The sequence below is a fragment of the Dipodomys spectabilis genome, unplaced genomic scaffold (genome assembly GCF_019054845.1).
Source record: "Dipodomys spectabilis isolate Male_0828 unplaced genomic scaffold, ASM1905484v1 ptg000234l, whole genome shotgun sequence".
NCBI lineage: Eukaryota > Metazoa > Chordata > Mammalia > Rodentia > Heteromyidae > Dipodomys > Dipodomys spectabilis.
The window spans coordinates 17104885-17130431 of NW_024870911.1; the positions used below are offsets into that span (position 1 = coordinate 17104885).

At 40.4% G+C, this 25547-nt stretch overlaps 1 protein-coding gene and 1 pseudogene across 2 annotated transcripts; one reads left to right on the forward strand and one right to left on the reverse strand.

Annotated features, from left to right (window-relative positions):
- The first annotated feature begins 1911 nt into the window (after positions 1–1911).
- On the forward strand, positions 1912–23853 carry Nemp1 (nuclear envelope integral membrane protein 1). 2 transcript variants are annotated; one of them, XM_042699140.1, is made up of 9 exons: positions 1912–2065; positions 11058–11182; positions 12122–12341; positions 14477–14549; positions 16987–17080; positions 18051–18165; positions 18975–19236; positions 19985–20158; positions 21761–23853. In XM_042699140.1, the coding sequence occupies exons 1-9, from the start codon at positions 1936–1938 to the stop codon at positions 21945–21947; spliced, it is 1380 nt and encodes a 459-aa protein (XP_042555074.1). In that variant the 5' UTR covers positions 1912–1935; the 3' UTR covers positions 21948–23853. The 2 variants fall into 2 exon arrangements, with proteins under 2 accessions (XP_042555074.1, XP_042555075.1); XM_042699141.1 differs by having other exon boundaries at positions 1925–2065; positions 19011–19236.
- Positions 15724–16000, reverse strand: LOC122124393 (annotated as a pseudogene).
- Positions 23854–25547: the final 1694 nt, after the last annotated feature.

The following is a 25547-nucleotide window of genomic DNA, read 5'->3' on the forward strand; positions in this document are numbered from 1 at the left end:
CTTCAACTCAGAGTCTCATACTCAAGGTTGGTGTTCTAGGGGCTGGGAAGGTGGCTCAGCAGTAGAGTGCTTGCCACGCATGCATGAGGCCCTGGGTTTGATTCCTCAGCACCACACAAACAGGCCAAAGTGGCACTGTGGCTCAAGTGTTAGAGCACTGACCTAGCCTTGAGTTGAAGAACTCAGGGACAGTACACAGACCTAGAGTTCAAGCCCCACAACTGACAAAAAAAAAAAAAAAGGTCGGTGTTCTTCTACTTGAGCCATACTTCCATTTCCTGCTTTTCTTGCTGGTTAATTAGAGATAAGAGTCTGATAGACTTTCCTGTCTAGGCTAGCTACAAACCTTGATCTTTAGATCTCAGGCTCCTGAGTTGCTAGGATTACAGGCTTGGGCCACCAGCGCCCAGCTTTTGTGAGTGTGTGTGTGTGTTTGCTTCTAGTCAAAAATAAAGCAAAAGCTCTGAATGCTAAAAATAGGCAAGAGCACAAGGCTGAGTTTAAGCCCTAGTGTTCGAACACACAAAAAAGTATTTACCTAGAAGTTTTACTACACTAACAGCTCCACTAAGATTCCAGAAAATCCAGTTGTACCTGAAATTACACTGAAACTGCTGATGACTATGAACTTCTGAGATTCTTAAATAAAATGAATTCTAATAAACTTAGTTTTTCAATATTTAATACTTGTAGTTGAGTATTTTTGCACATATAGCATATTGCCTGAATGAGACTGAACTACATAAAAGTTAACTGCAAAGCAGATTATCTTTTCTCCTCTCTCTCTTTCCTTCTTTCTTTCTTTTCTGTCGTGGGTCTTGAACTTAGGGCCTGAGCACTGTCCCTGAGCTCTTTTGCTCAAGGATAGCTCTTTATCTCTTTGAGCCACAGTACCATTTCTGGTTTTCTGGTAGCTAATTGGAGATAAGGGTCTCACAGGCTTTCTTTCTTGGACTGGCGTTGAACCAGGATCCTTAGATTAGAGCCTCCTGAGTAGCTAGGATTTCAGTTGTGAGCCACCAGTGTCCTGCTTGGCTTTATCTTTCACTTGTGACTTCTAAAATCCAATCAATTATGGAATAACAAATGCTGAAATATAGGCATAAACGAACATATTCTACATGTAAATAATGGTGCTGGGTATTTTTATGTTTAGTTTAGGATTTTTTTGTTTTTGTTTTTTTGCTTGTCCTGGGGACCTGAACTCAGGGTCTGGGCAATGTCCCTGAGCTTCTTAGCACTGTACCACTTGAACCACAGCGCCACTTCCAGCTTTTTCTGCTTATGTGGTGATGAGGAATTGAACCCAGGGCTTCATGCATGCCAGGCAAGCACTCTACCACTGAACCACATTCCCAGCCCCTTGAAAGGCTCTTTATCAGAAAACTTTGACAACTCCTGTTTTAAGTCCTTTATATCGGAGGACTACACTTGTCAATCGCCTTACTTAAAATTTTCAAGTCAGGACTCTATTCATAGATCTCAATGGTAAGTTTCCTATAACAAAGAGATTGTGGTTAAAAAGAAAAGAAGACAGAGGGAACTTGAGACAGTTTCGATGGAAATACCAAGTTTAGTCTAGGAGGCCTCGCCCATTCTGATTTTCTATTGGTTAAGATGACCATCAATCGCCCATGTTGTAAATAAACTGGGAACGGAAGCATGTTGGTTAAGGGGCGGAATCTTCCTGTCACCGTTGAAGAGGTGAGGTGAGAACTCGCTTCCTAATAGGCTGAAACCTGCTTCTCCCGCCCTCTCCCAATCAATTGCGAAGGGGAGGGACATCTAGGGCCCTGGGAGGAATCAACGCTCAAGGCCCCGCCTACTCACTTGGGCGTTAGGGGCGAGCTGTGCTGCCGATTGGCTGTGGGCGCTGCCTGTTCTGAGTTAGTTGCTGGGGAGAATCACGTGAGGAGGCGGCGGCGTGAGGAAACCATGGCGGGAGGAATGAAAGTGGCGGTCTTGCCGGCAGTTGGTCCTAGGCCCTTCTGGGACTGGGGGGCCGGGGGCGGTGGGGCTATGCGGCTGTTCTTGGTCCTCTTCGTCTTCTTGGTCTGCGGCTCAGGTACCAGCCGGGCGGCAACTGCCAACGGGGAGGGTGCCGAGGGTGTTCTTGGAAAAGTGGGGCTTATCCCGAGGGCGCGGCCCGTTACTCTGCCGAGGGTTGCGGGGACGTGGAGAAAGCGGCGTTGTTGTCTAGTGGGGGTGGGCACTGAGGGGTCGGGTCTCCCGGATGGCCCCCCGAGAGAGGCGGACCCTGACGTCTTTCTGCTGTCACGGCAAGGGAGGCTTGGACTGGGTGAAAAGCAGGGCTGGGGGCTGCTGTCGCGCTGCTAGGGACCCCTCCAGGTTTTACACGCGAGGAAGGAGATCGAGGGGGACCTTCCGAGCCCGCGGGGCTGCCGTGGGAAAGGGGGCATCCCCTTCATTCTGCTAATCTTCAAAAACCTTTCAGCCTAGGCATAGGGTTGAACTGATCATTAGAGGTTCTTAAAAATGAGGTGGTCTTTTACCACCTTCTCATCTTGTTGGTCTTTGACCTCAACAGTCCTATAAGACGGGCCTGGAATCATTAAAATCCAGTACTCTCCCCAACAACAAAACCCACCAGTGCCATTTAACATCGAATAGCTTTTCCTTGGAAATGTTATTCATTTTCTCACGTTTACTTGGTATGTGCTACTTGGAGAGTCAGCTTTGGACTGAGAAGGAAACACGTTTCTTCTCCAATCCAGAAAACTTAAAAATTGCGTTTGTAAGAGATACCCTTTTATCCCCATGTTAAACTCGACAGAAAAATAAGGGACATTTCCAAGCTTCCTCTGGAGGGAGCTGAAACTCGGGAGAATAAAGATAATCGTATCTTATAAACAGACGTTACACACTCCACCTCTCATTTCTGTTCCTCCTATCTGGTATCTCCACATAGAATTATTCTTAGCTACAGCTTCAAGGTGGTGTCAGTATCCAGAGATCTAGTTCCAGAGCAAGTGCTCCTAAATCTTCCACACACAGCCGCCCCTGCCCGCCCTCTCCTTTCCCCCAGTAGGTGTCCTGGAAAGTAGTTTTCTGTGATGTAGGATCTAGAAGCCAAGTCTAACCTTAGAAGGGCTATTATTACCTGAATGACTTTGGGGGGTGGGTGGGTGTTACTGGGGCTTGAACTCAGGGTTTGGGAGCTTGCTAGGCAGTCACTCTCCTACCTGAGCCCCATCTCCAGCCGTCTGCATGAAAGTTTTATTTAGATTTTTTTTTCTTTTGTGCTGGTACTGGGACTTGAAGTCAGGGTTTTATGCTCTCTCGTGGCTTTTTTGCTTGAGGCTGGTGTTTTACCACTTGAGCTGCTGCTCAATTTGCAGCATTTTTGGTGGTTAATTGGAGATAATGTTTTCTACAGGTTGAAAGATAATATGAATTGTAGCTACAATCATGTAACAAAGTTCTGTAACAAAAGAAATCATGTAACAAAATTATAAATGTCAGGTACCCAAAGACAGAATGGAGGGTGTATTACTTCAAAAGGTAATGAGATCCTTCTCATTGAAAGTTTTTTGAAACATTTTATTTATTATAAAAATTATGGATGTTTTCCTTGTCTGTAATCCTAGCTACTGAGGAAGCTGAGATGATCTGAGGATCACAGTTGGAAGCCTACCTGGCCAGGAAAGTTCATGAGACTCCTATACTTAATTAACCACCAGAAAACCCAAAGTGGAGCCATGGCTCAAAGTGGTAGAGCACTAGCTTTGATCAGAAAAGCTCAGTAACAATGTCTAGGCCCTTAGCTAAAAAAAAAAATAAAAAAAGTGCCGGGCGCTGGTGGCTCACGCCTGTAATCCTAGCTACTCAGGAGGCTGAGATCTGAGGATCTCGGTTCAAAGCCAGCCCGGGCAAGAAAGACTGTGAGACTCCTATCTCCAATAAACGACCAGAAAACCGGAAGTGGCACTGTAGCTCGAGTGGTAGAGCGCTCTCCTTGAGCTGAAGAGCTGAGGGACAGCGCCCAGGCCCAGAGTTCAGGCCCCATGACCGACAAAAAAAAAAAAAAATGTTTAAGTTCAGCAACTATAAGTAAATATAAAAAAATAGGCAAAAACCTGGATGTTTACTCCATTTAGAACTAGTCTATTTTAGCACATTTTCTACTCTTTTCCAAATGATTTTTTTTTTTTTTTTTTTGGATCTGGTCGTGGGGCCTGAACTCTGGGCCTGGGCGCTGTCCCTCAGCTCTTCAGCTCAAGGCTAGCGCTCTACCACTTGAGCCACAGCGCCACTTCCGGCTTTTTTCTTCTTTTGCTTATGTGGTGCTGAGGAATCGAACCCAGGGCCTCTGGCATGCAAGGCAAGTGCTCTACCACTGAGCCACCTTCCCAGCCCCTCCACATGATTTTTATTTAATTTTTAATTTTTGGTTCTTCAAATTGAATCCAGGGTGTGTGTGTATGTGTGTGTGTGTGTGTGTGTGATGTGTGTGTGTGTGTGTGTGATGTGTGTGTGTGTGTGTGTGTGATTGAATCCAGGGTGTGTGTGTGTGTGTATAGAATAAGAGTCTCATGAACTTTTCTGCCCAGGCTGGCTTTGAACCATGATCCTCAGATCCTGGCCACCTTAGTAGATAGAATTACAAGCATGCAATGGTTCCTGGCCGAACCCAGGGTCTTATGCTTAAGCAAAGTGCATTCTACTACAAAATTCTGCCTCTACCCCTCCAAATGTTTAAACTCATTAATTTATTCTTGCCAATACTGAGATTTGAATTCAGGACCTTCCAGTTGTTCAGTTAGTCTCTAAAACTTGAGCAATGCCTTTAGCTGAGCTTTATTTTTGGACATTTCTGTGGTGCATCCTATAATCATAGCCTTGGGGAACCTCAGGTGGGAGGATCTCAAGTTCCAGGTCCAAATGGGTTACATAGGCAAGATCCTGTCTTGAAAAAAAAAATATTCTGTCAATCTAGTTCTTTTCTCTAGAGGCCAAAAAACTACTGGGAGCCAGGTGCTGGTGGCTGAAGCCTGTAGTCCTAGCTATCAGGATGCTGAGATCTGAAGATTGTGGTTCGAAGCCAGCCTGGGCTGGAAAGGCTGTGAAACACTTTATCTCCATTAAACTACCAAAAATGCCAGAAGTGGATCTGTGGCTCAAGTAATAGAATGCTAGCCTTGCAAAAGAAGCTCAGGGACAGTGCCTGGGCCCTAAGTTCAAGCCCCAGAGCCAACCTCCCTGTTCTCCTCTTCTCTCCTAAGAAACTAAAAAATTTAAAATGCTTAAATATCTTACTAAAATACTCTCTTGAAAAAGTGTACCCACTTTCATCATTATTTATAGTATTTGTGATATATGCCTTTGCCATCATTAGATAATCTAGCCTGTTATATTTGTTTATTTGATACATTTAACATAATATCTTATTTTTTGTGTCTTAGATTATTAGGAGTCTTATCCCTCTCCCCTCCCCCACCCCTGATTGTGGGACTTGAACTCTGGGCCTGGGCACTGTCCCTGAGCTCTTCAGCTCAAGGTGAGCGCTCTACCCCTTGAGCCACAGCGCTACTTTTGGTTTTCTGGTGGTTTATTGGAGAGATAAGTCTCACAGAGTTTCCTGCCTGGGCTGGCTTTGAACCGTGATCCTCAGATCTCAGCCTCCTGAGATTACAGGTGTGAGCCACTGATGCCCAGTTTAGACTGAATATTTTCAACTGGTTATTAGAAATTTAAATTTTCTGTATAGGAAAAACTTTTTTTGTTTTGTTTTTTGCCAATCCCAGGGCTTGAACTCAGGGCCATGGCATTGTCTCTAAGCTTCTTTTTGCTCAAGGCTAGCACTCTACCACGTGAGCCACAGCACCACTTCTCTCTTTTTTTTTTTTTTTTTTTAATGTGGTGCTGAGGAATCAAAGCCAGGGCTTTGTGTATACTAGGCAAGCACTCTACCACTAAGCAGCCTTGCCAGCCCCTAGACAATTTTATTTTATTTTTTGTCAGTCATGGGGCTTGAACTCTGGGCTTGGGCGCTATCCTTGCGCTCTTCAGCTCAAGACAAGCGCTCTACTACTTGAGCCACAGCACCGCTCCCAGTTTTCTAGTGGTTTATTGGAGATAAGAGTCTCATGGAGTTTCTTGCCCAGGATGGCTTTGAACCACGATCCTCAGATCTCAGCCTCCTGAGTAGCTAGGATTATAGGCGTGAGCCACCAGTGCCCGGCTAGGCAAAATGTTTGAGGGTGTGTGTGTCTTTTGATTTTTGCTCATTGTGATTTTTAGTATTTTTGTGTAATTTCAGAATAAAAGGAGTTTTTAATATACTGAGAATATACATTTTAATTTGCTTGTGCATTTCCAATCACAAGGATAGCCAGGTGCTGAATTCTCTTGGAGGTTATTGAAGAAATGTATCTACTTTTAAAAATTCTTTAATTTTTAAACTTTAATTCTTTAATTTTCCTGGAACTCAGGAAAAGTAAACAAAAAAGATTTTAAAAGCTGTTTATTCTTCTATTGGCCAGAAACTTTCTTTCTGTAGGAATATGGTATTGGAGAATTTTAAAGTTAGTTTAAAAACAATGATACCTTTTCCTGGCACTACATTTTTTTCTGATGGCCTGTGCTATTCATACATTATTTATATTTTATTACTCTCTTAAAAATAATAATGGAGGGCTGGGATGTAGCTGAGTGGCAAAGCGCTTGCCTAGCAAGTGCAATGTCCTGGGTTCGATCCCCAGTACCAAAAAAGAAAAGACAAAAAATACAGTTAAAAAAAATAATAATGGACTTAAACAGGTATAAAGTTACTGGCTATTGTAATTGGTATTGTACAGAAGGAATTTATAAACTTCTTTTGAACAAGTATAAGTGTATTTTTGGAAGAGGTCTTTGTAAATAGGTTACATAGTGTTTTTAGGAGGTGATAAGGTTCTTGTTTTTCTAAATACTTCTGTTTTTCAAGCCCCAATGAATTTGTAAATACAGTATTTTAAGGTTTCCCATAAGCTTACTCTTTAGAAGAAAATAATTTCTTGATCTGTGTTGGTGAATAGGTATTCTTTCAATGTATTTGTGAACTTCTTAGGGAGATAAATGTTAACAGAATTTTGAAAAGATTTTCTTTTATGAAAGACTTGGAGGAAATCCAAATTACTATTTGTTTAAATCTTAGTGAGAAACTTGATAGTATATCAAAACCTAAATTAAAAGAAAACAATTTGCATCCTAAAAACAAATCAATCTCCAGTGGTTGTGCCAACTTCATCACTTTCTAATTTTGGAACATTTCACTAAAAAATGAAATCCTATATACTCATCAGTTCCTCCCTGCTCCCCTTTCCTTCAGCCGTGGCAACCACTAATCTACTTCTGTTACTGTGGATTTGTCTGTTCTACATTTTCTTTAAGTGAAATCTTAATAATATGTGGCGTGTGTGTGTGTGTGTGTGTGTGTGTGTGTGTGTGTGTGTGTGTGTGTGTGTGTGTGCGCGCTAGTCTTTTCTTAGTCTAGCTTCTTTCACTCGGTGTCGTGTTTTTAAAAATTCATGTTGTAGGGCTGGGAAGGTGGCTCAGTGGTAGAGCGCTTGCTTTGTATGCCTGAGGCCCTTGGTTTGATTCCTCAGCACCACATAAGCAAAAAGAAAAAAAAAAGCTGGAAGTGGCGCTGTGGCTCAAGTGGTAGAGCACTAGCCTTGAGCTGAAGAGCTGAGGGACAGCGCTCAGGCCCAGAGTTCAGGACTCACGACCGGACCCCCCCCAAAAAAATTCATGTTGTAGATGTATTAGTACTTCATTTCTTTTTATAGCTGAATAGTATTCTATTGTATGGATATATGCTTCTTTTTGTTTATCTGGTCACTAATTGATGGATATTTGTGTTGTTACCACTTTTTAGCTGTTATGTACAATACTGCTGTGAAAATTCATATATGGTTTTGTTTATTTTGCAGTAGTAGATATTGAACCCAGCATGTATGCTAGGCAAGTACTCTACTACTTTAACCACATCTCTAGCTCAATGTACAGGTTTTTGTGTGAATTTATGTTTTTAGTTCTCTTAGGTATATATACAGGAGTAGAATTCTATAGCAACTATATGTGTATTTGACTTTTTGAGGAGCTGCTAAACTTTTCCAAAGAAGCTGTGCTGTTTTACATTCCTGTCAGTGGTATTTGAGGTTTTCCATTTCTCCAAATTCTCAACCAACATTTGCTGTTGAGCCCCTGAATGTACCTGTTCTAGTGGATGTAAAGAAATATTTCATTGTGGTTTTGATTTGCGTTTCCCTAAAGATTTTGGGTTTCTCTTCATGTGTTTATTAGACATTTATATATTTTCCTTAGAGAAATATCTGTTCACATCCTGTATAAACATAGAAAGAAATGGCGTTATCATTGAGTTGTAATACTTCTTTACATATTGTAGATACTAGATCGTTATCTGGATACTAAACAATTATCAGATGTGTGATTTGCAACTATTTTCTTTAATTTTGTGAGGCTGTCTTCACTTTCTTGATAGTGTACACTGATACACAAAAGCTTAGATATTTTTCTTTTTCCCCTTTAATCTTGTATGAAGCATAAGAACTTACCTTAAAATTATTATTATTATTATTTTGGTGTCAAACCTGGGGCTTGAACTTGGAGCCTGGACACAGCCCCTGAGCTTTTTTGTTCAAGGCTAGTTCTTTACCAGTTGAACTACACCTCCACTTCTGGCTTTTTGGTGGTTGAGATAAGAATTTCATGGACTTTCCTGCTTGTGCTGGCTTTGAGCCATGATCCTCATATTTCAGCCTCCTGAAAAGCTAGGATTATAGGTGTGAGCCAACACGTCCAGCAGAATTTATTTTTAAGTCTAGTTTATCTGCCCCCTCCCCCCCTGCTTTTGGCTACTTATGCTTTAGTGTCATATCTAAAAACAATTGCCTAGCCCAAGGCAATGAATATTTATACTTGTATTTTCTTCTAGGTATTATAGGTTTTGCTCTTACACTTAGGTTTGAGACTAAATTTAACTTCAGATTCAGTCTTATCTTGGGGCTGAGGATGTAGCTTGGTTATGGAACTCTTTCCTATCATGCTCAAGGCTGTGGGTAATATCCAGTACTGAAAAAAAAAAAGTCTCAGTTTCACCCTAGAATCATTTTGGGCTGGTGGATATAGGCTGGTTTTGTCTGTCTTAGTTTATTTAAATCTACCCACCTTTGTACTAAAGCTCAAATATAATTTTAACGCTCAGTAGTATTTGATACATTGTATGCATGATGTAGAACTCAAGGAAGAAGTTTAGAAGTATAGCTTAGTGGTAGGTGCAGTGATTACCTAGCATACATGAGGCTCTTGGTTCACTGAACCCCTGCACTGCAAAAAAAAAAGGTATTTAACTGTTAAGGTATTTTCAGCAAAGTTGAATGGGAAGATATAGAACAGTGGTCGCTCATAAAACTTGAATTAACTAAGAATGAATGCAAACTGCGGGGAATCTCCAATTTGGTCAATCAGAGGACTGCATTGGCTACTGTAAAACTTCAAATAGCTGGAACAAGCGGCAACTTTACATCCCTTTAAAAGTACTATTATAGTACTATTGTTATAGGTGACTCATACTGTAATCCTCACTACTTAGAAGGCTGACAAGCTGGGCACTGGTGGCTCATGCCAGTAATCCTAGCTACTCAGGTGGCTGAGACTTGAGGATCGTGGTTCAAAGCCAGCCCTAGCAGAAAAGTCCACGAGACTCTTATCTCCAATTAACTACAAAAAAAATGCTGAAAATGTAGCTATGGCTCAAGTGGTAGAGCATTAGTCTTGAGTGAAAAAGCTCAAGGAGAGCTGTAAGACCCTGAGTTCAAGCCCTAGGTGTACACACACAAAATGGTTGAGATCTGAGGATTGCAGATTGCATCTCATAGCCAGTCCTGGGCAGACAAATCTGTAAGATTCTTACCATTAGTTAACCAGCACAAAACCAGAAGTAGAGGCATGGCTCAGATGATAGACTACCAGCTTTTAGTGAAAAAGCCTAATGGGAATGAAAACAAAACAGTGGAAGCCTGACTTCAAGCCTCAGTAGGGACACATAAACACATGTACACAAAAAACTACTAACAAAACTAAGCTAAATTACTGCTAGTTCTGTTTATCCTACTCCAGAAAAAGGGTGGGGAAAATGGACAGATGGGATAACTTTAGGTTATTTTAATTATCCTGTTATAAGAGAGGCAAGATATCTTTTTTCTTTTTCAAAATAGAATGCTTCACAAATTTACATGTCATATTTGCACGTTAATTGCATAGTTCCAATTTTAGTATGTGTGCTGCCAAAGTGAGCATAAGGCAGGATATCTTGTGGTTAAGGTCAAAGTCAGACTTGAGTGTGAATTAGGCTATTTACCAGCTGTGTAGTTTTGGACAAATATTTAATCATTCTTAGACATTAATTTCCTCATTTGTAAAATAGGTATTATGAAAATTCCCACCTCCTCGCATTGTTAGAAGCATTAAATGAGACAGCATACTGTCTGCGTTAATAAATACTTAATGATAGCTTTCATTATTACTCACTGAGTTAATGACTATTTTTAATATTTAAATAATTACATTTGGAACTAGGGAATAGCTAAAGGTAGTGCTTGCTTAGCATGTTGAAGGTCCTACCTAAGCACACACAAAAGATTAAACTGGGCAAGATAAACTATGCTTTATTCTCCTACCCTGAGTTTAAGAACATGATCAGTTTAATTCCTTTTTTTTTGGTCAGTCCTGGAGCTTGAACTCTGGGCCTGGTCACTGTCCCTTGCTCTTCAGTTCAAAGCTAATACTCTACCTCTTGAGCCACAGAACCACTTCTGGTTTTCTGATGGTTTATTGGAGATAAGAGACTCATGGACCTTCCTGCCTGGGCTGGCTTTGAACCGTGATCTGAGGAGTAGTTCCTGAGCAGTTAGGATTACAGGCATGAGCCACTGGCACCCGGCTCAGTTTAATTCTTTTTATGAAATAAATTATAATTACTAGCTTGTCCTGGTACATTATACTTAATTCTTGTTTTCTTTCTTTGTATAAAGCTGGATTTGATGTAAATGTGGTCATGCTTCAGGAATCCCAAGTTTATGATATGACTACCAGCCAACAATTCTGTTATAAAAATGTGCTTACCCCAAAGTGGCATGATATATGGACCCGGATACAGGTAATAATTTGGATGTCCTTTTCAGGGACATCTTGGCTTTTTTAAGTAACCCAGAGGTATAAACTTCTTTTCTTCCTCTCTGCCTTTCTCAAAGAAGCTGCTTCTTTGTCTTCACTTCCTTTTGTAGTGTGCATGCATATTCTTTTTAAACACCTGCCTTCTTTGGGCAGGAAACTGGTGTGCCTGTCAGGATGTATAAACTTTTGCCTTGCTGCTCCTATTCTGTTTTGGTTCTGCACAAGATGTTTCATAAACCCCTTGAACTACAGTTTCTCCTTGGTAGAATAACTGGTTTCATTTATTTCATAACATTGCTAAATCACCTGGTAGGCAAGAGCATCTGGCTATAATAGTGATTGAACAAAATGAGTCCTTTTGGAAATGTTGCTGCTATAAGTATATTGATATGGATGATTGTTGTTCACATCAAAAAAAACCTAAGAATGGGCTTGTGGGTTTTAAAATTTTTCTTTTTTTTATTATCAGATGTAAAAATCATACTCTATGTAGGGCACATTATAACCAACATTTATCCATAATCAGTGATTTCTGACAATGGGTTGAACTTCTCAGTCTGTCATTATGGGAAACATTTTCAGTTTTCTGGGGCTGTTATGACTGGCAATTTTCTTAATATTCAGACCCTTGCTTTGTAAGATCTCATAAATAGCTGTATTGATAACTCATCTAGCTTGGGAGTCTTTCCCCGTCTATGTTCTGGCCTAATAGATGCAGATCATGTTAACAAGAAGTCATTTACCAGCTGTGTCTCTGTATCATGTGCAGTGCTGTTTGCCCAATTATGTTCAGCTGTTACAGCTGTGTATTTTTTGTAACCCTCATGGAGACAGGCACCATTACTTATTTAGCTTATTTACTCTAAAAATTGTATTTATGAACAACTTCTTGTTTCTCATCTTGATTTTACTTATGTTACAGATCCGGGTAAATAGTTCTAAATTGGTCCGAGTCACGCAGGTGGACAATGAGGAGAAACTGAAGGAGCTGGAGCAGTTTAGTATCTGGAACTTCTTTTCTTCCTTTTTAAAAGAGAAATTGAATGACACCTATGTTAACGTGGGTCTCTACAGCACAAAAACCTGCCTTAAAGTTGAGATTATAGAGAAGGACACCAAGTACAGTGTTATTGTGACCCGGAGTAAGTCTCACTCACCTCTTGTTTTTCTGATGGATTCTATAATGAGTTTGGGAGGGGAGAATTAGTGACACTGAAGACCCAGACCAGGCAGATCCATTTAGGTTCTTTAATGGTTATAATGATGAATATACTACAGCTCCAAACAGCTCATAGAGACTTCAACTATATTAATGAGACCTTTTTGTTGTTGTTATTGTTGTTGGTTGTGTTGGGGCTTGAACTCTGGGCCTGGGCACTGTCCCTGAGCTCTTCAGCTCAAGGCGAGTGCTCTATCACTTCAGCCACAGTGCCACTTCCGGTTTTCTGGTGGTTAATTGGAGATAAGAGTCTCACTGATGTTCCAGCCTAGGCTGGCTTTGAACCGTGATCCTCAGATCTCAGCCTCCTTAGTAGCTAGGATTACAGGCGTGAGCCACTGGCACCCAACCATGAATGAGACTCTTTAGTTAGAATGAAACCTACTCAGGGCTATTCTGAACACCCCTTTCCTAGAATTGTGAAGGCATGCTTTCTAATACGTCCAGTTAGCACTGAGCTGCTATAGTAAGTCAGATGACTATGATAGTAAGTATTTTATAGTAAGTCAGATTACTATGATCATGCTTTCTGGATACTTTTAGATAACAAAATGATTAAACAAAAAACAGAATAAAGGGTAAAATTGGTTCCTAATAATTTGCTAGAGTATTTATGGAACCATAAGTAAAAATTTGTGGAGGGCCTGGGAAGGTGGCTCAGTGATAGAGAGCTTGCCTTGCATGCATCAGGCCCAGGGTTCGATTCCTCAGCACCACATAAGAAAAAAAAGCCGGAAATGGCGCTGTGGCTCAAGTGGTAGAGAGCTAGCCTTGAGCTGAAGAGCTGAGGGACAGTGCCCAGGCCCAGAGTTCAAGCTCCACGATCGGACCAAAAAAAAAAAAAATTGTAGAAACTTAAGTAAAGACCACTGCAGGGTAAGGCTTATTCTGTAGAACCAGAAGTTTATCTTTCTTAGTAGGTGTCTGAGATAGTTTTTGAGGAGTGGATTCCGTTGAATTCTCTGAGACTTGGTTTCTCCTTGGTTACTAATCAGTATCCTGGGGTGTTGTAAGTAGTAGGAATGTTTGTTTCCAAATTTTGCTATAAAAATGATCTTCTGTAGGGAATTGGTGCCTGACAGCTATAGTCCTAGCTATTCAGGAGGCTGAGATCTGAGGATTGTGGTTCAAAGCCAGCCTAGGCAGGAAAGCCTATGAGATTTGTAGCTCCAGTTAACTACCAAAAAGCCAGAAGTGGAGCTGTGGCTCAAGTGGCCTTGAACAAAAAGCTCAGGGACAGTGAGTGGCCAAGCCCTGAGTTGAAGGCCCCAGGACTGGTATAAAAACAAAGCAAAAATGCCCTGATAATTATCCTATAGTTTCACAGTTGAATATGGTTTCGCAGTTGTTCTGTTTTTGGTACTCTAATACATTTAGTGATTCCTCTCTCTGTGGACCTTCCCCAGACCTAGAGTTCTTAAATGGAAAAGGTGGTGGGGTTTCTGGTGTGTCCCTTAAGGGGTCTTTGATTGGGACTTCTGGTCCTGGATGAGGTGTGTTTAGTTAGTAGTTTTTTTCCAGTACAGTGCGTGGAGTAAAGGAAAGTAGAATGAAACTGTTGGACAATTAGAAAACAACGGGAGGTTCTAATGCAAAATTGTAGGCATATCTGCTAAATTCTGCACTTGTAGTTTAAGGCTTGAAAGCCACAGTAGTGGAGACCTCTTCTGGGCAATACTGTGAAGTGCTGGTGGTCTATGTCTAGCTTGGTCCAAAGTAAAGCCAGTTTCTTTTAACTTTTGTATAGGTAGTCAACATAAAAATAATTTTTTCAAGGTGATATTATCCACAAGAGAAATATACACAGTACCTGAATTATAAAATTATAATCTATTAATAATAGCAATAAATACAATAATTTCTTCAGGAAAGTACAGAAAGACAGACTTAATTATGGTTTCTCTTTGGGTAGGTGCCTAGGCTTTGAAGAAACTACAGTGCTATTTGGGTAGGCTATCTCTATTTTAAAAAACTGTAGTTGACCAATAATACTAGTATTTTATAATACTTTAAATTAAACCACTTTTTTTCTTAAGTAAAAGTCTTCATTTATTTCAGGATTTGACCCAAAACTCTTCCTCATATTCCTCCTTGGACTTCTGCTATTTTTTTGTGGAGACTTGCTGAGCAGGTAGGTTTCCAGGCATTGCAATAGGCTTCATCACTACACTGCTTGACATCTGTCACAAAAAAAAACTACAGGAACTATTATTCCCTCGTTGTCACCTGTGTAGCTTGAATATTGCCTGCTTTGGTATTTTTATTTTTGTTCGAGGCTGGGACTCAAAATCAGTATCTTATGCTTGCTTTTGCTCATTGGCTGGCGTTGTACCACCCGACGCACCCCCTGCTTTGGTATTTATATTTAAAATACTTTAAAAACTTTTTTTATTTTTTTGTCGGTCGTGGGGCTTGAACTCTGGGCCTGGGCGCTGTCCCTCAGCTCTTCAGCTCAAGGCTAGCGCTCTACCACTTGAGCCACAGCGCCACTTCCAAAAAAACTTTTTTTTTTGGTTGATTATAGGGCATGAACTCAGGGCCTGGGCACTGTCCCCAAGCTTCTTTTTGCTCAAGACTAGCATTCTACCACTAAGCCACATTCCCAGTCTCTACTTTCAGTTTTTGCGTGGTTAATTGGAGACAAAAGTCTCTCATGGGGATTTTCTGCCAGGCTGGCTTCAAATCCCAGTCCTCAGGGCTGGAAAGGTGGCTCAGTGGTAGAGCGCTTGCCTTGCATGCATGAGGCCCTGGGTTCGATTCCTCAGCACCACATAAGCAGAGAAAAAGAAAAGCCGGAAGTGGCACTGTGGCTCAAGTGGTAGAGTGCTAACCTTGAGCTGAAGAGCTGAGGGACAGCGCTCAGGCCCAGAGTTCAGGCCCCACGACCGGACCCAAATCCTAGTCCTCAGATCTCAGCATCCTAAGTAGCTAGGATTACAGGCATGAGCCATCAGTGCCCGGCCTTAAAAACATTTATGTGTTATGACTTACATTTTTTCTGATTTATATAGTAAGTGTTAATAATGAAATGTCCCTATTACGGGAGGGGAGGAATAGGAATATGGTGGAGGGAGTGAATTTGTTCAAAGCGCACTATGTTTATGTGTGGAAATATCACAATGAAATTACCTTCTATAAATTATGCAAATTAAAAAATAAGATATTTAAAAATATTCCTTATTATGTAGAACCATCATTAAGTTAAAGAGAGTCAGTATTTTTTCATTTAAATTAAATTTAAAAAATTTTCTTATGTAAATGAACCCATTTATTGTAGACTAGGGATATTTCAGATGGTCAAGCTTTTACTGGTCTTTTAATTCCTTCAGTCTTCTAATGGCAAACTTACTGTGACAGCAGAAGTAGTGTTGTAGGTCCAGGCACCACCAGCCACTGTTTTCATGTAGGAACTACAGTGTCAAATGCCCACAGCTCACCTCTTCATCTTAATCTTGCTACAGAAGGAGCAGGTGTACTTGGTATGCTGGCTGATTTCAATTTTTTCACTATCTTCTGGAGTGAGGCACCATAACAGGTGTTGTATTTACCAACAATGCCAACCTTCTTGGTGCTTTTCGCCATATTGCCATAACTCGGGTCCAGGCCCAGAGAGCTAAATTAATTCATTTTGTCTGTTAGGGGGCTTGAACTCAGGGTCTAGACATTATCCTTGGTCTTTTTTACTCAAGGCTAGTTCTCTAACACTTTGAGCTATGGCTTCACTCCTGTTTTTTGAGAAGTTAATTGGAAATAAGAGTCTCATAGGGACTTTTTTGCTTGGGCTAGCTTTGAACCATGATTCTCAGATCTCAATCTCCTGAATAGCTAGGATTTCAGGTGTAATCCTAGGCATCACTGGAACTTGGCTTTTAAAAAAATTATCTTTTTTTTTGGTCATGGGGCTTGAACAGAGGACCTGGGTGCTGTCCCTGAGCTCTTTGTGCTCAATGCTAGGGCTCTACCATTGAGACTCTGAGTTCAAACCCTGGTATGGAAAAAAAAATTACTTTGGAGAAAAAATTAGGATGGAGGAAGGGAGTAGGAGATTAAATAGAGGTTTATTTTGGGATCTTTTTGAGTAGACTTCATTGGTACTAATCTCCATAGACTGGCAACAACTTGATTCTTCCAGTCTGTCAGTCTCTATAGTCTACTAGTCTTAAGTCCTAGGCAAATTCTTGCTTTAATCTTGTACCCTTTAAAAACACTTTTGCTAGCCGGTTGCCGGTGGCTCACATCTGTAATCCTAGGTACTCGGGAGGCTGAGATCTGAGGATCATAGTTCAAAGCCAGCCTGGGCAGGAAAGTATGTGAGACTCTTCTCTCCAGTAAACCACTAGAAAACTGGAAATGGCGCTGTGGCTCAAGCAGTAGAGCACTTGCCTTGAGCTGAAGAGCGTAGGGACAGCGCCCAAGCTCAGAGTCAAGCCCCATGACTGACAAAAACAAAAACAAAAAACAACAAAAAAACCCTTTTGCTGTATCACTTTTCTAATTTCAACAATACCGTACTTTGTATGAAGTGTATACCCATAGTCATAGTCATGAAATATATTTTGTCTCTGCAGGAGTCAAATTTTCTACTATTCCACTGGAATGAGTGTGGGAATTGTGGCTTCTCTACTAATCATCATTTTTATACTATCCAAATTTGTACCCAAAGTAAGTAACAGAATCTTCATCTGCAGTTAGGTTGAGTTTGAATAGCTAACATACCTTTTTTTCCTCCCTCAGTGGTGGGGCTTGAATTCAGGGCCTGGGCACTTGTCCCTGAGCTCTTTTGCTCAAGGCTAGTGTTTTATCACTTTGAGCCACAGTGCCATTTCCAGTTTTTCTGGTGGTTAATTGGAGATAAGAGCCTCATGGACTTTCCTGCTCGGGATTAGATTTGAACTGTGGTCCTCAGATCTTAGCCTCCTGAGTAGCTAGGATTACAGGTGTGAGCCACCAGTCCCCAGCTTCATTTTTTGTTGTTGTTGTTGGTGGTGGTGGTGGTGGTGTGTGTATGTGTGTAGTGTGCACATGTAGGTCCTGGGAATTGAACTCAGGCCTTGAGTGTTTCCCTGAGCTTTTGTGCTCAAGGGTATTGCTCTACCACTTGATCCACAGCTCCACTTCCTACTTTTTGGTTATTAATTGGAGATAAGAGTCGCAATGATTTTTCCTGCCCAGGCTGGCTTTGAACAGCAATCTTTAGATCTCAGCCTCCTGAGTAGGTAGGATTACAGATAGGAGCCACTGGTGCCTGGCACTACTGGATTTTAGGGGTTAATCTTGGAACATTGAAAAATTTGCATTGATGGCTGTCCTACTCGCCTTGATTCTGCAAGGTACTTTTCATGATGAGACTTGAGTCTGATTACATACAAACTTTTTATTTAAAATGTACTCAGGGAAAGATTAAAGTCACCTTTCTGTTTCCTAATTATATAGCTAAGCTTTAAGTTACTTAGCATCTCATCTTTCCAATGTTCCTTACAGACTGTACTTTCTTAAATATAAAGCAATTCTTTTCAAGAGATGTGATTTTTGTGCATTTTGAGTAGATTAAATTTAAAAATCATAGTTCCATTTTCTTTTATGCTTGGAAAGTCTGTTGTAACTTTTTGCTTTCATTTCTACTCTGTCTTAGAAAAGTCCCATTTACATCATCCTGGTGGGAGGCTGGTCCTTTTCTCTGTACCTCATTCAGCTAGTTTTTAAGAATTTGCAAGAAATCTGGAGGTGTTACTGGCAGTATCTTTTAAGTAAGTGTTGGTTTTGTTTTCCCTTTTGAATGCTTATAGGCTGTTGTAACTAATTTGATTGTGAAATGAGATTGCTTGCTTACAAGGGGTTAATAATTATTGTTATTGGACTGACTTGTAAGAATCATGCTTCTCCATGACTTATTTCTAATACTATTTTCATTATTACCCTCTTTAAAATTAAAATGCCACTAAGGAGAAGACTTTAATTTATTAGCACTTCCCTTTATACTAAGTATCTTTCTGAAAAGTGTGTAAATAAACTTTATTAATATAATCCTATTTCAAATGCCTTGATGATCTTAGGAAGTAAAAAAATGACATCAGGAGTGTTTTCTATAAAGAAGGAATAGTTTGATGGTACAGTAGAAACCCTTGATCTAGAAATTTTTAGAAATTTTTAATCTGAAATAGACTTTCAGAATTGTTCAACATGTAGCTTGAACTCAGGGCCTAGCACTGTCCCTGAGCTGCTTTTGCTCAAGGCTAGCAGTCTTACCACTTGAGCCACAGCACCACTTCTGGCTTTTTCTGGGTATGTGGTACTAAGGAATCCAACCCAGGGCTTCATGCATGCTAGGCAAGCACTCTACCACTAAGCCACATTTCCAGCCCACAATGTTTAGCTTTAATGCTCCATTTGAACCAAATAAAGTTGTGACAACTTTAGGAATGAATATTTCCTAATGATGAAGTATGAATAGTTGAGGAAAGATCTTGTTCAATTTTCTAATTTAATAGATATAGTGAATTTACTACACAATTAATATATAATGAACTTACCACACAATTTTTTTTACTATGTATAAATGAAAAGGAATGTCTTCTGCTAACTCCTGTCATAGGCTACATCCTCACGGTTGGATTCATGAGTTTCGCAGTGTGTTACAAGTATGGGCCCTTGGAGAACGAAAGAAGTATCAATCTTCTGACCTGGACCTTGCAGCTGATGGGCCTCAGTTTCATGTATTCTGGCATCCAGATACCTCACATTGCCCTTGCTCTTATCGTCATTTCACTGTGTACTAAGAACCTGGAGTACCCTATTCAGTGGCTGTACATCACCTACAGGTGACTGAAAGCAGTATAACTTTGTATTGACACATGCAGTGTGGGATTCAGATTACAGCAAAACGATACAGAGGTGTTGCCTTGGAACCTCATTGTTAATGAAAAATTACCATGTTAAACCTCTTGCCTTTGTTACTTCCAAACTCTTACTTTTTTAGACTCCATAGGTTTAAATTTTTTTTTCATTTTAGTCATTTTATATAAAAACATCCAGTAAAGTGTCATTTGTTCTTATTGCCACAAGGTGGTGCAAATTATGCCATTTTGTACTTCAGGCTGTAGGTCACCTGCTTTCACAGTTGGCTCTCAGATTGCTCTAGAAATATAGTATGTTATCATCTTGTGTAGTAAATATGGAATGGTCATGGATTCTGAGATTATCAATGGTTGTTCTGTTCAGAGAGTCAAAGTGATACCATTAGTTTGAGGAGCCAAATTAGTGGATCACAGTATTATAGCATCATTTTCTTGTTGTTTTTCCATTTATTGGAAATAAATATGTTGTTTATCATTTATTAGAAAATAAGTGAATTCACATTAGTGAATAATATTGACTACTCTGATTTTTCACTCATAGTCTGATGAATTAGGAGTCCATTTTAATGAAAAATTACGGAAGAAAGGTGGGAATGATGACTCTTAATGTTCAAGCTGTCTGCCGTGCACTTGGTCCACTGAAGGGAGCTAGAGGTAAGGATGGATATAGATTACTGATTAATGATTCATGATGTTATTTTGGTGAGCACAGAAAGGTGTGTAAGGCAACAGAAAAGCCTGTTCCCCCTCGTCTCCTGACAGAAGAAGAGTATCGGCTACAAGGGGAGGTGGAGACCCGAAGGGCTTTAGAGGAGCTCCGAAAATTTTGTAATAGTCCAGACTGCTCTCCATGGAAGACTATCTCTCGAATCCAGTCCCCCAAAAGGTAAACGTTTGGCCAGATAAGCTGAGTATCTATCAGAGTAATTGTGCTCTAACAGAGATCATACTTCTAGATAACTATGTTATATTTGTGCCCTTTGATAACTGTTAATTTAGTAGTCCAGAGAAAGGTTTCAATATTATCATGTATTAAGTTAGCCTGTTTCCTGCTTCCCCAAGGAACTGCCTACTCTAGCCTTGATTATAGCTTTGCGATGAGAAGACTCCATAATCATATAACTTTCAGGTTTCCCCCTGAAAGTTATACACTGCTCTCCAAGTTAAAATTTTCTTTCTTTTTTTGTTAACCTTTTTTAGAGAGGAACAATTGTACCAGTACTGGTAATCTTTTCTTATCGAGAATATGGTGACTCAACAAACCTTAGCTCTTCCATAATCTCAAAGGCAGTCTAGTGTTTATCAAGCAGGATAAGTTTTTGGGGGAATGTTGTTCCAGTATCCCACTTCTTCCTTTTCTTCCTATTTCTTGTTCAACTGTACTTAACTGCCAGATGAAAAAAGCATCTTATCTTAGAATGTAAACACATTTGTATAGTACTATCCATAACTCTTCCTCAGATTTTTAACTATTAGAAGTCCTTAACCAATTACAATAGGCTTTTTTTTCTTCACTTTATTTTCAAAATGATTTGATTGCTTTTATTAGACATTCTTTGCTGATATTTTTTGTAATTATAGTTCATCTAACATTAAAATTTGTAATCTGAAGATAGAATCCCATCTTTAATGAATTTACAGAAGTAGCAAAATCATTACTTTTCATTCCTTTAGGAAATAGCTATTGCCAAAGTGAAGAGGTAGATCATATTTCATGTTGTTATATAATGGGGATGTGTTTGGCAGAGGAATTGTTTTCTTTATAACGTTTCAAGGGATTTCAGTGTTCATTTATGCCATTTCTTCAGTTCCAAAATGGTTCTATTCCATACCAGAAATTTGAAATATGTAATCTGAAATCCTTGATAAAACTTGGATATAATTTTATTTTATTTTATTATTTTTTGGGGGAGGTCTGGTCATGGGGCCTGAACTCTGGGCCTAGGCGCTGTCCCTTAGCTCTTCAGCTCAAGGCTAGCGCTCTACCACTTGAGCCACAGCGCCACTTCCGGCTTTTTTCTTTTTGCTTATGTGGTGCTGAGGAATCGAACCCAGGGCCTCATGCATGCAAGGCAAGCACTCTACCACTGAGCCACCTTCACAGCCCTTGGATATACTTTTATTAAAAAAAAAAAAAGAAAAGAAAAAGAAAAGCATCTTAGTTACATTCAATACGACCTGTGTTATGAGCCTATCAATCATTTCAATTTGTTGTATTTGTACTCTTTGATAACTATTAATCTAGGAGTAGTCCACACAAAGGTTTCTGTATTATCAGAAGTTGTAGCCTATTTCCTGCTTCCTCAAGGAACTACCTACTGTAGCCTTGATTACAGCTTTGAGATGAGAAGATTCATTATCATATTAAGTTTTCCCTCTGAAAGTTAAGTTGTGAACCTATCAGTCATTTCAGGTTGTTCTAATTTTGAAAGACAATGGTAAAGGATGGAAGGCAGATTCTTAATGAGTGTTCCCTTCTCTTTTCCAGATTTGCTGACTTCATAGAAGGCTCTTTCCATCTAACACCAAATGAAGTTTCTGTCCACGAGCAGGAGTATGGATTAGGGAGCATTATTGCCCAGGATGATGAACTGTCCTCTGAGGAAGAGGAGAAGGAGGAGGAGGACTCAGGCTCTCCATGCACTGCTGTCACACAGAACAACTTCCGATCTTAAGTGGTGCTCAGTTATTTTCATATAGACTGGCTTGGTGCCCCAGTGGTCCATGTTACAAGTGCCATGCAATTCTTCCATGCCTTTCTAGCAGACTGAAGATGGTGCAGAAATTCTCCTATTGAAATGAGAGGCCTGAGTAGTTCTCCCTCTGGGAGTGGTCTTCGTGGTCTCCATGGGATCCCTGAAGGAGAGTGGATAAAGTAGTGAGTGCTATGGCAGTTTGCTTCCTACTGATTAAGCTATCAGCCCACTTTTCTGTTCCTAAAGAAATTGGATGGCCACAGCCAGCATGACATTCTAGTCTTTGAAAGTTGATTCAATCACGGCGTTTCTTTCACTGTGCCTGACCCTCTGGAGTGAGAATTGTAGTGCAATAATGCTTTCAGACCATCAGCTGCATCTGTCAGACATTCTCTCATCTGAGCTTCCGTCACTTCCACTGAAACAAGTGACTGTAGAATACTCCCCGATTTAATTATTTTGACAGGAAATGGATTTTTGTCTGCCTTGTTTTTTAAATATATGAAATATATTTAAATATATTTTTTGAAGTGTAACAAACTCATGTTCCAAAACCAGCAAGTGGTCCTGAGTGATAAGCCCTGTTGGCCACTAGGTATTTATTAATATGGATCCATTAAAGCCCCAGGAGCTGTTGTGTTGAACTTTTAATTCATTTTCACATATGATTTTCTGAGTCCTGCTTGATTTTAGAAACATGCTTCCAGCCTGATACTTGTAGATCAACTCTTGGACTTTTTATTATATTCAACATTTAATTTTAAGAAACATATTTTCCTCTTCCCATTCCTTGCCACTGTTTTCTCCTTCAGGAAGGGTCTGTTCCCTCACCTGTGGAATGTTCACATAATCCACAACATCTCTCTTTCTGTGTCTTGTCTCTCTCTCTCTCTCTCTCTCTCTCTCTCTCTCTCTCTTGCTCTCATTCTCTAGGACAGGGCAGCTGTTCTGTGTAGCCCAAGATAGCTTCAAACTCAAGATCCTCTTGGTTCACCCTCCCTAGTACTGTGATTACAGCCACAGGCCATTGTGATAGTTCTTTGTCTCATTTCTTACCTTCCTTCTCATTAGCTTTTAGTATTATTCCTGGTCACTAGGAGAAATGATCTTGTATACCCCATTTTTTTTTTCTGTTACCAGGTCACATCTTTGAGTTGCTATGGATTCAAGAAACTATTTTTTTTCCCTTTGTATTCTCATTCTAGTCATTCCTTTTTACCTTCCCTTACCACTTATGGTCTCCCATGTCTAGCTTACTTGTAAGCCCTGAAACTGCCTACGAAGTTTCTCTTTTCTCCTCTTCTCTGAAATGGTCTCATGTGGTTCAGACTGGTCTTGAATTTAAGATCCCCTCTGTCTCAGTTTCCCTAGTGCTGTGATTACAGGCATATACTACCACACCTGGTTTGAAGTTTCTTTGTTATGCTTTTTTCTTTTTTGGTACTGGGGATTGAATGAAGTTTCTTGGTATACATTTTGTGCTAGATAGTTTTCACCATTTGCGTTGCTGACAAAATAGCCCTCTAGGTTATCTTCATGAGTCTGAATGCTCATTCAACCATTGGAATCAAACACATTTTTCCCTTAATTTACTATACTTACTTGCAGTTCTACTTCTGACCAGAGATTCATGCTTCCTTTTAGTAAATAACAAGAACTCTTATAAGCAGCAATGTCATTTATGAAGGAGTAAATTCTGTAGGACCTGCCATTTGCTAGGTTCTTTCTTTGTGATCTTCACCCTCATACCTTTAGCCAGGAAGGTGGACACTTGAAGGCACGTGTATAGTGTCAGACTTGCTGTCTTATAAGAAGGAAGATGGTGGACTGGAAAGGTGGTTCGGTGGTAGAGTACTTGCCTTGCATGCGTGAGGCCCTGGGTTCGATTCCTCAGCACCACATAAGCAGAACAAGCTGGAAGTGGTGCTATGGCTGAAGTGGTAGAGCACTGGCCTTAAGCATGAAGAGCTGAGGGACAGCACCCAGGCCCAGAGTTCAGGCCCCATGTCTACCACCACCACCAACAACAACAAAAAGAAGGAAGATGGTTTCTTAAAAAAAAGTTGTTGTGACTCCTCCTTCAGACCAGGTCTTTAGTGTGTAGTTTTGAAAGGCCCTGGATTCATTCCATTGCTAACTTCCAAAATGTCAACTCTGAGATTCCTTCCATGGTCTTAGACCGTCCTAACGTGACAACTACCTCAATTGGCAGAAAGAGATGCATATAGGAAAGTAAACAATAAGCAGTATTTGGGGAGGTGCTCTGGGTTAAAGTTACAGTACTAGGAACTTAATCTCAGGAAATCTTTATGCCTTGGTGATTTAGGTACACAACGTTTTGTCCTTCTATAAAGAAATATTAAAACCTCTGAGGGACTGGGGATATAGCTCAGTAGTAAAATGCTTACCTAGCATGCATGAAACTCTGGGTTTAATCTTCGGCATGAAACACAAAATCATTTTGAAGTACATTACCTTTTTCCTTTATAAGTGAGTATCTAGTATATTTGAGCATAAGTTGCTTTGAGTGACTCAACTGTACAAGTGGTCTCAGGATTCTCTGGAGACTTTGGTGTCCATCCCAGGTTCCTTAGAGAGGTGGCCTGCTCCAGAGTAACTTTCCCCTCATGTCACCATTTCAAGGAGAAGGCACCTCGAAATTGGAAAAGATCTCCTGTGTAGTAAACTTCTTGTAAAATACAGTTTTAATTTCAAGATCTGTCTTTTTTTTTCCTGTTTAAATTTGGGTTGAATAAAATTAAATTGATTTTATGACTCCCTGTCTGATAGTTGAACTGAGTTGAGGTATTGGAGATGACAGTGGTGAGGAGCTCTCAGACAGTGAAGGCTGGTGTCTGTTGTGCTGCATGTCCTTGCCCTGCCTGCCGGTGTGGCTCTGCCCACGTGCTTCTGTCTGTGTGCCCGGAGATTGCTTGACGGTAAACCTTCTTCAGTTGCTGCTCTCGTCTCCCTCTTGGCCACTTAGTCTGCTGGCTCAGCCACTACTTGAAGCCCCTATTTAATTTTCCCTAGCAGTTATAGCTCATGCAATTTCAGCACAGTCTCATCTCTCCTACTGATCTCATCAAGAAGGATTGAAGGGATAACTGAGGAGTGAGCTGGACATCGGAGCCACGTTTGCTGCCACATCAGCGTCTTGCTCGGCAAATATCAGTCCATAAATTGGCTCCAGAGTTCAGGGTCTCATCAGCATTGGAAAATCTATTGCCTTAATTGGTCTGACCCAAGCTATGTAGAGCATGACCCCCATTAATGGGAATACAAAAGGCAACTGACCTAAAACTTTTTCCTTTCTCACTCAAAGAGTTTACAGGAGATCAACAGAATTATGATGACTTAAAGCAGGTAAAACATAGCAACTTTGTTATTCTAATAAAATTCCTGTCAGCCACTGCATTGAATAAAAAACTTAATGTGTATTATGTCTGTTCAAGGATACTTTTGCTGATAATGGCTGTTTGGGTCCTACTGCCCTATTTAAGATAATGCATTCCATTCTAGGGCCCAGCACTCTTCCCTGTAGCCAATCCCCACTTGGCATGTAGGATGGAGGTTTGA

Coding starts and splice junctions, on each gene's coding strand:
- Nemp1 (XM_042699140.1), top strand. CDS start 1,936: ATGGCGGGAGGAATGAAAGTGGCGGTCTTGCCGGCAGTTGGTCCTAGG. Junction 11,183..12,121: donor ATATATGGACCCGGATACAG/GTAATAATTTGG, acceptor CTTATGTTACAG/ATCCGGGTAAATAGTTCTAA. Junction 19,237..19,984: donor TGGCTGTACATCACCTACAG/GTGACTGAAAGC, acceptor TGGTGAGCACAG/AAAGGTGTGTAAGGCAACAG.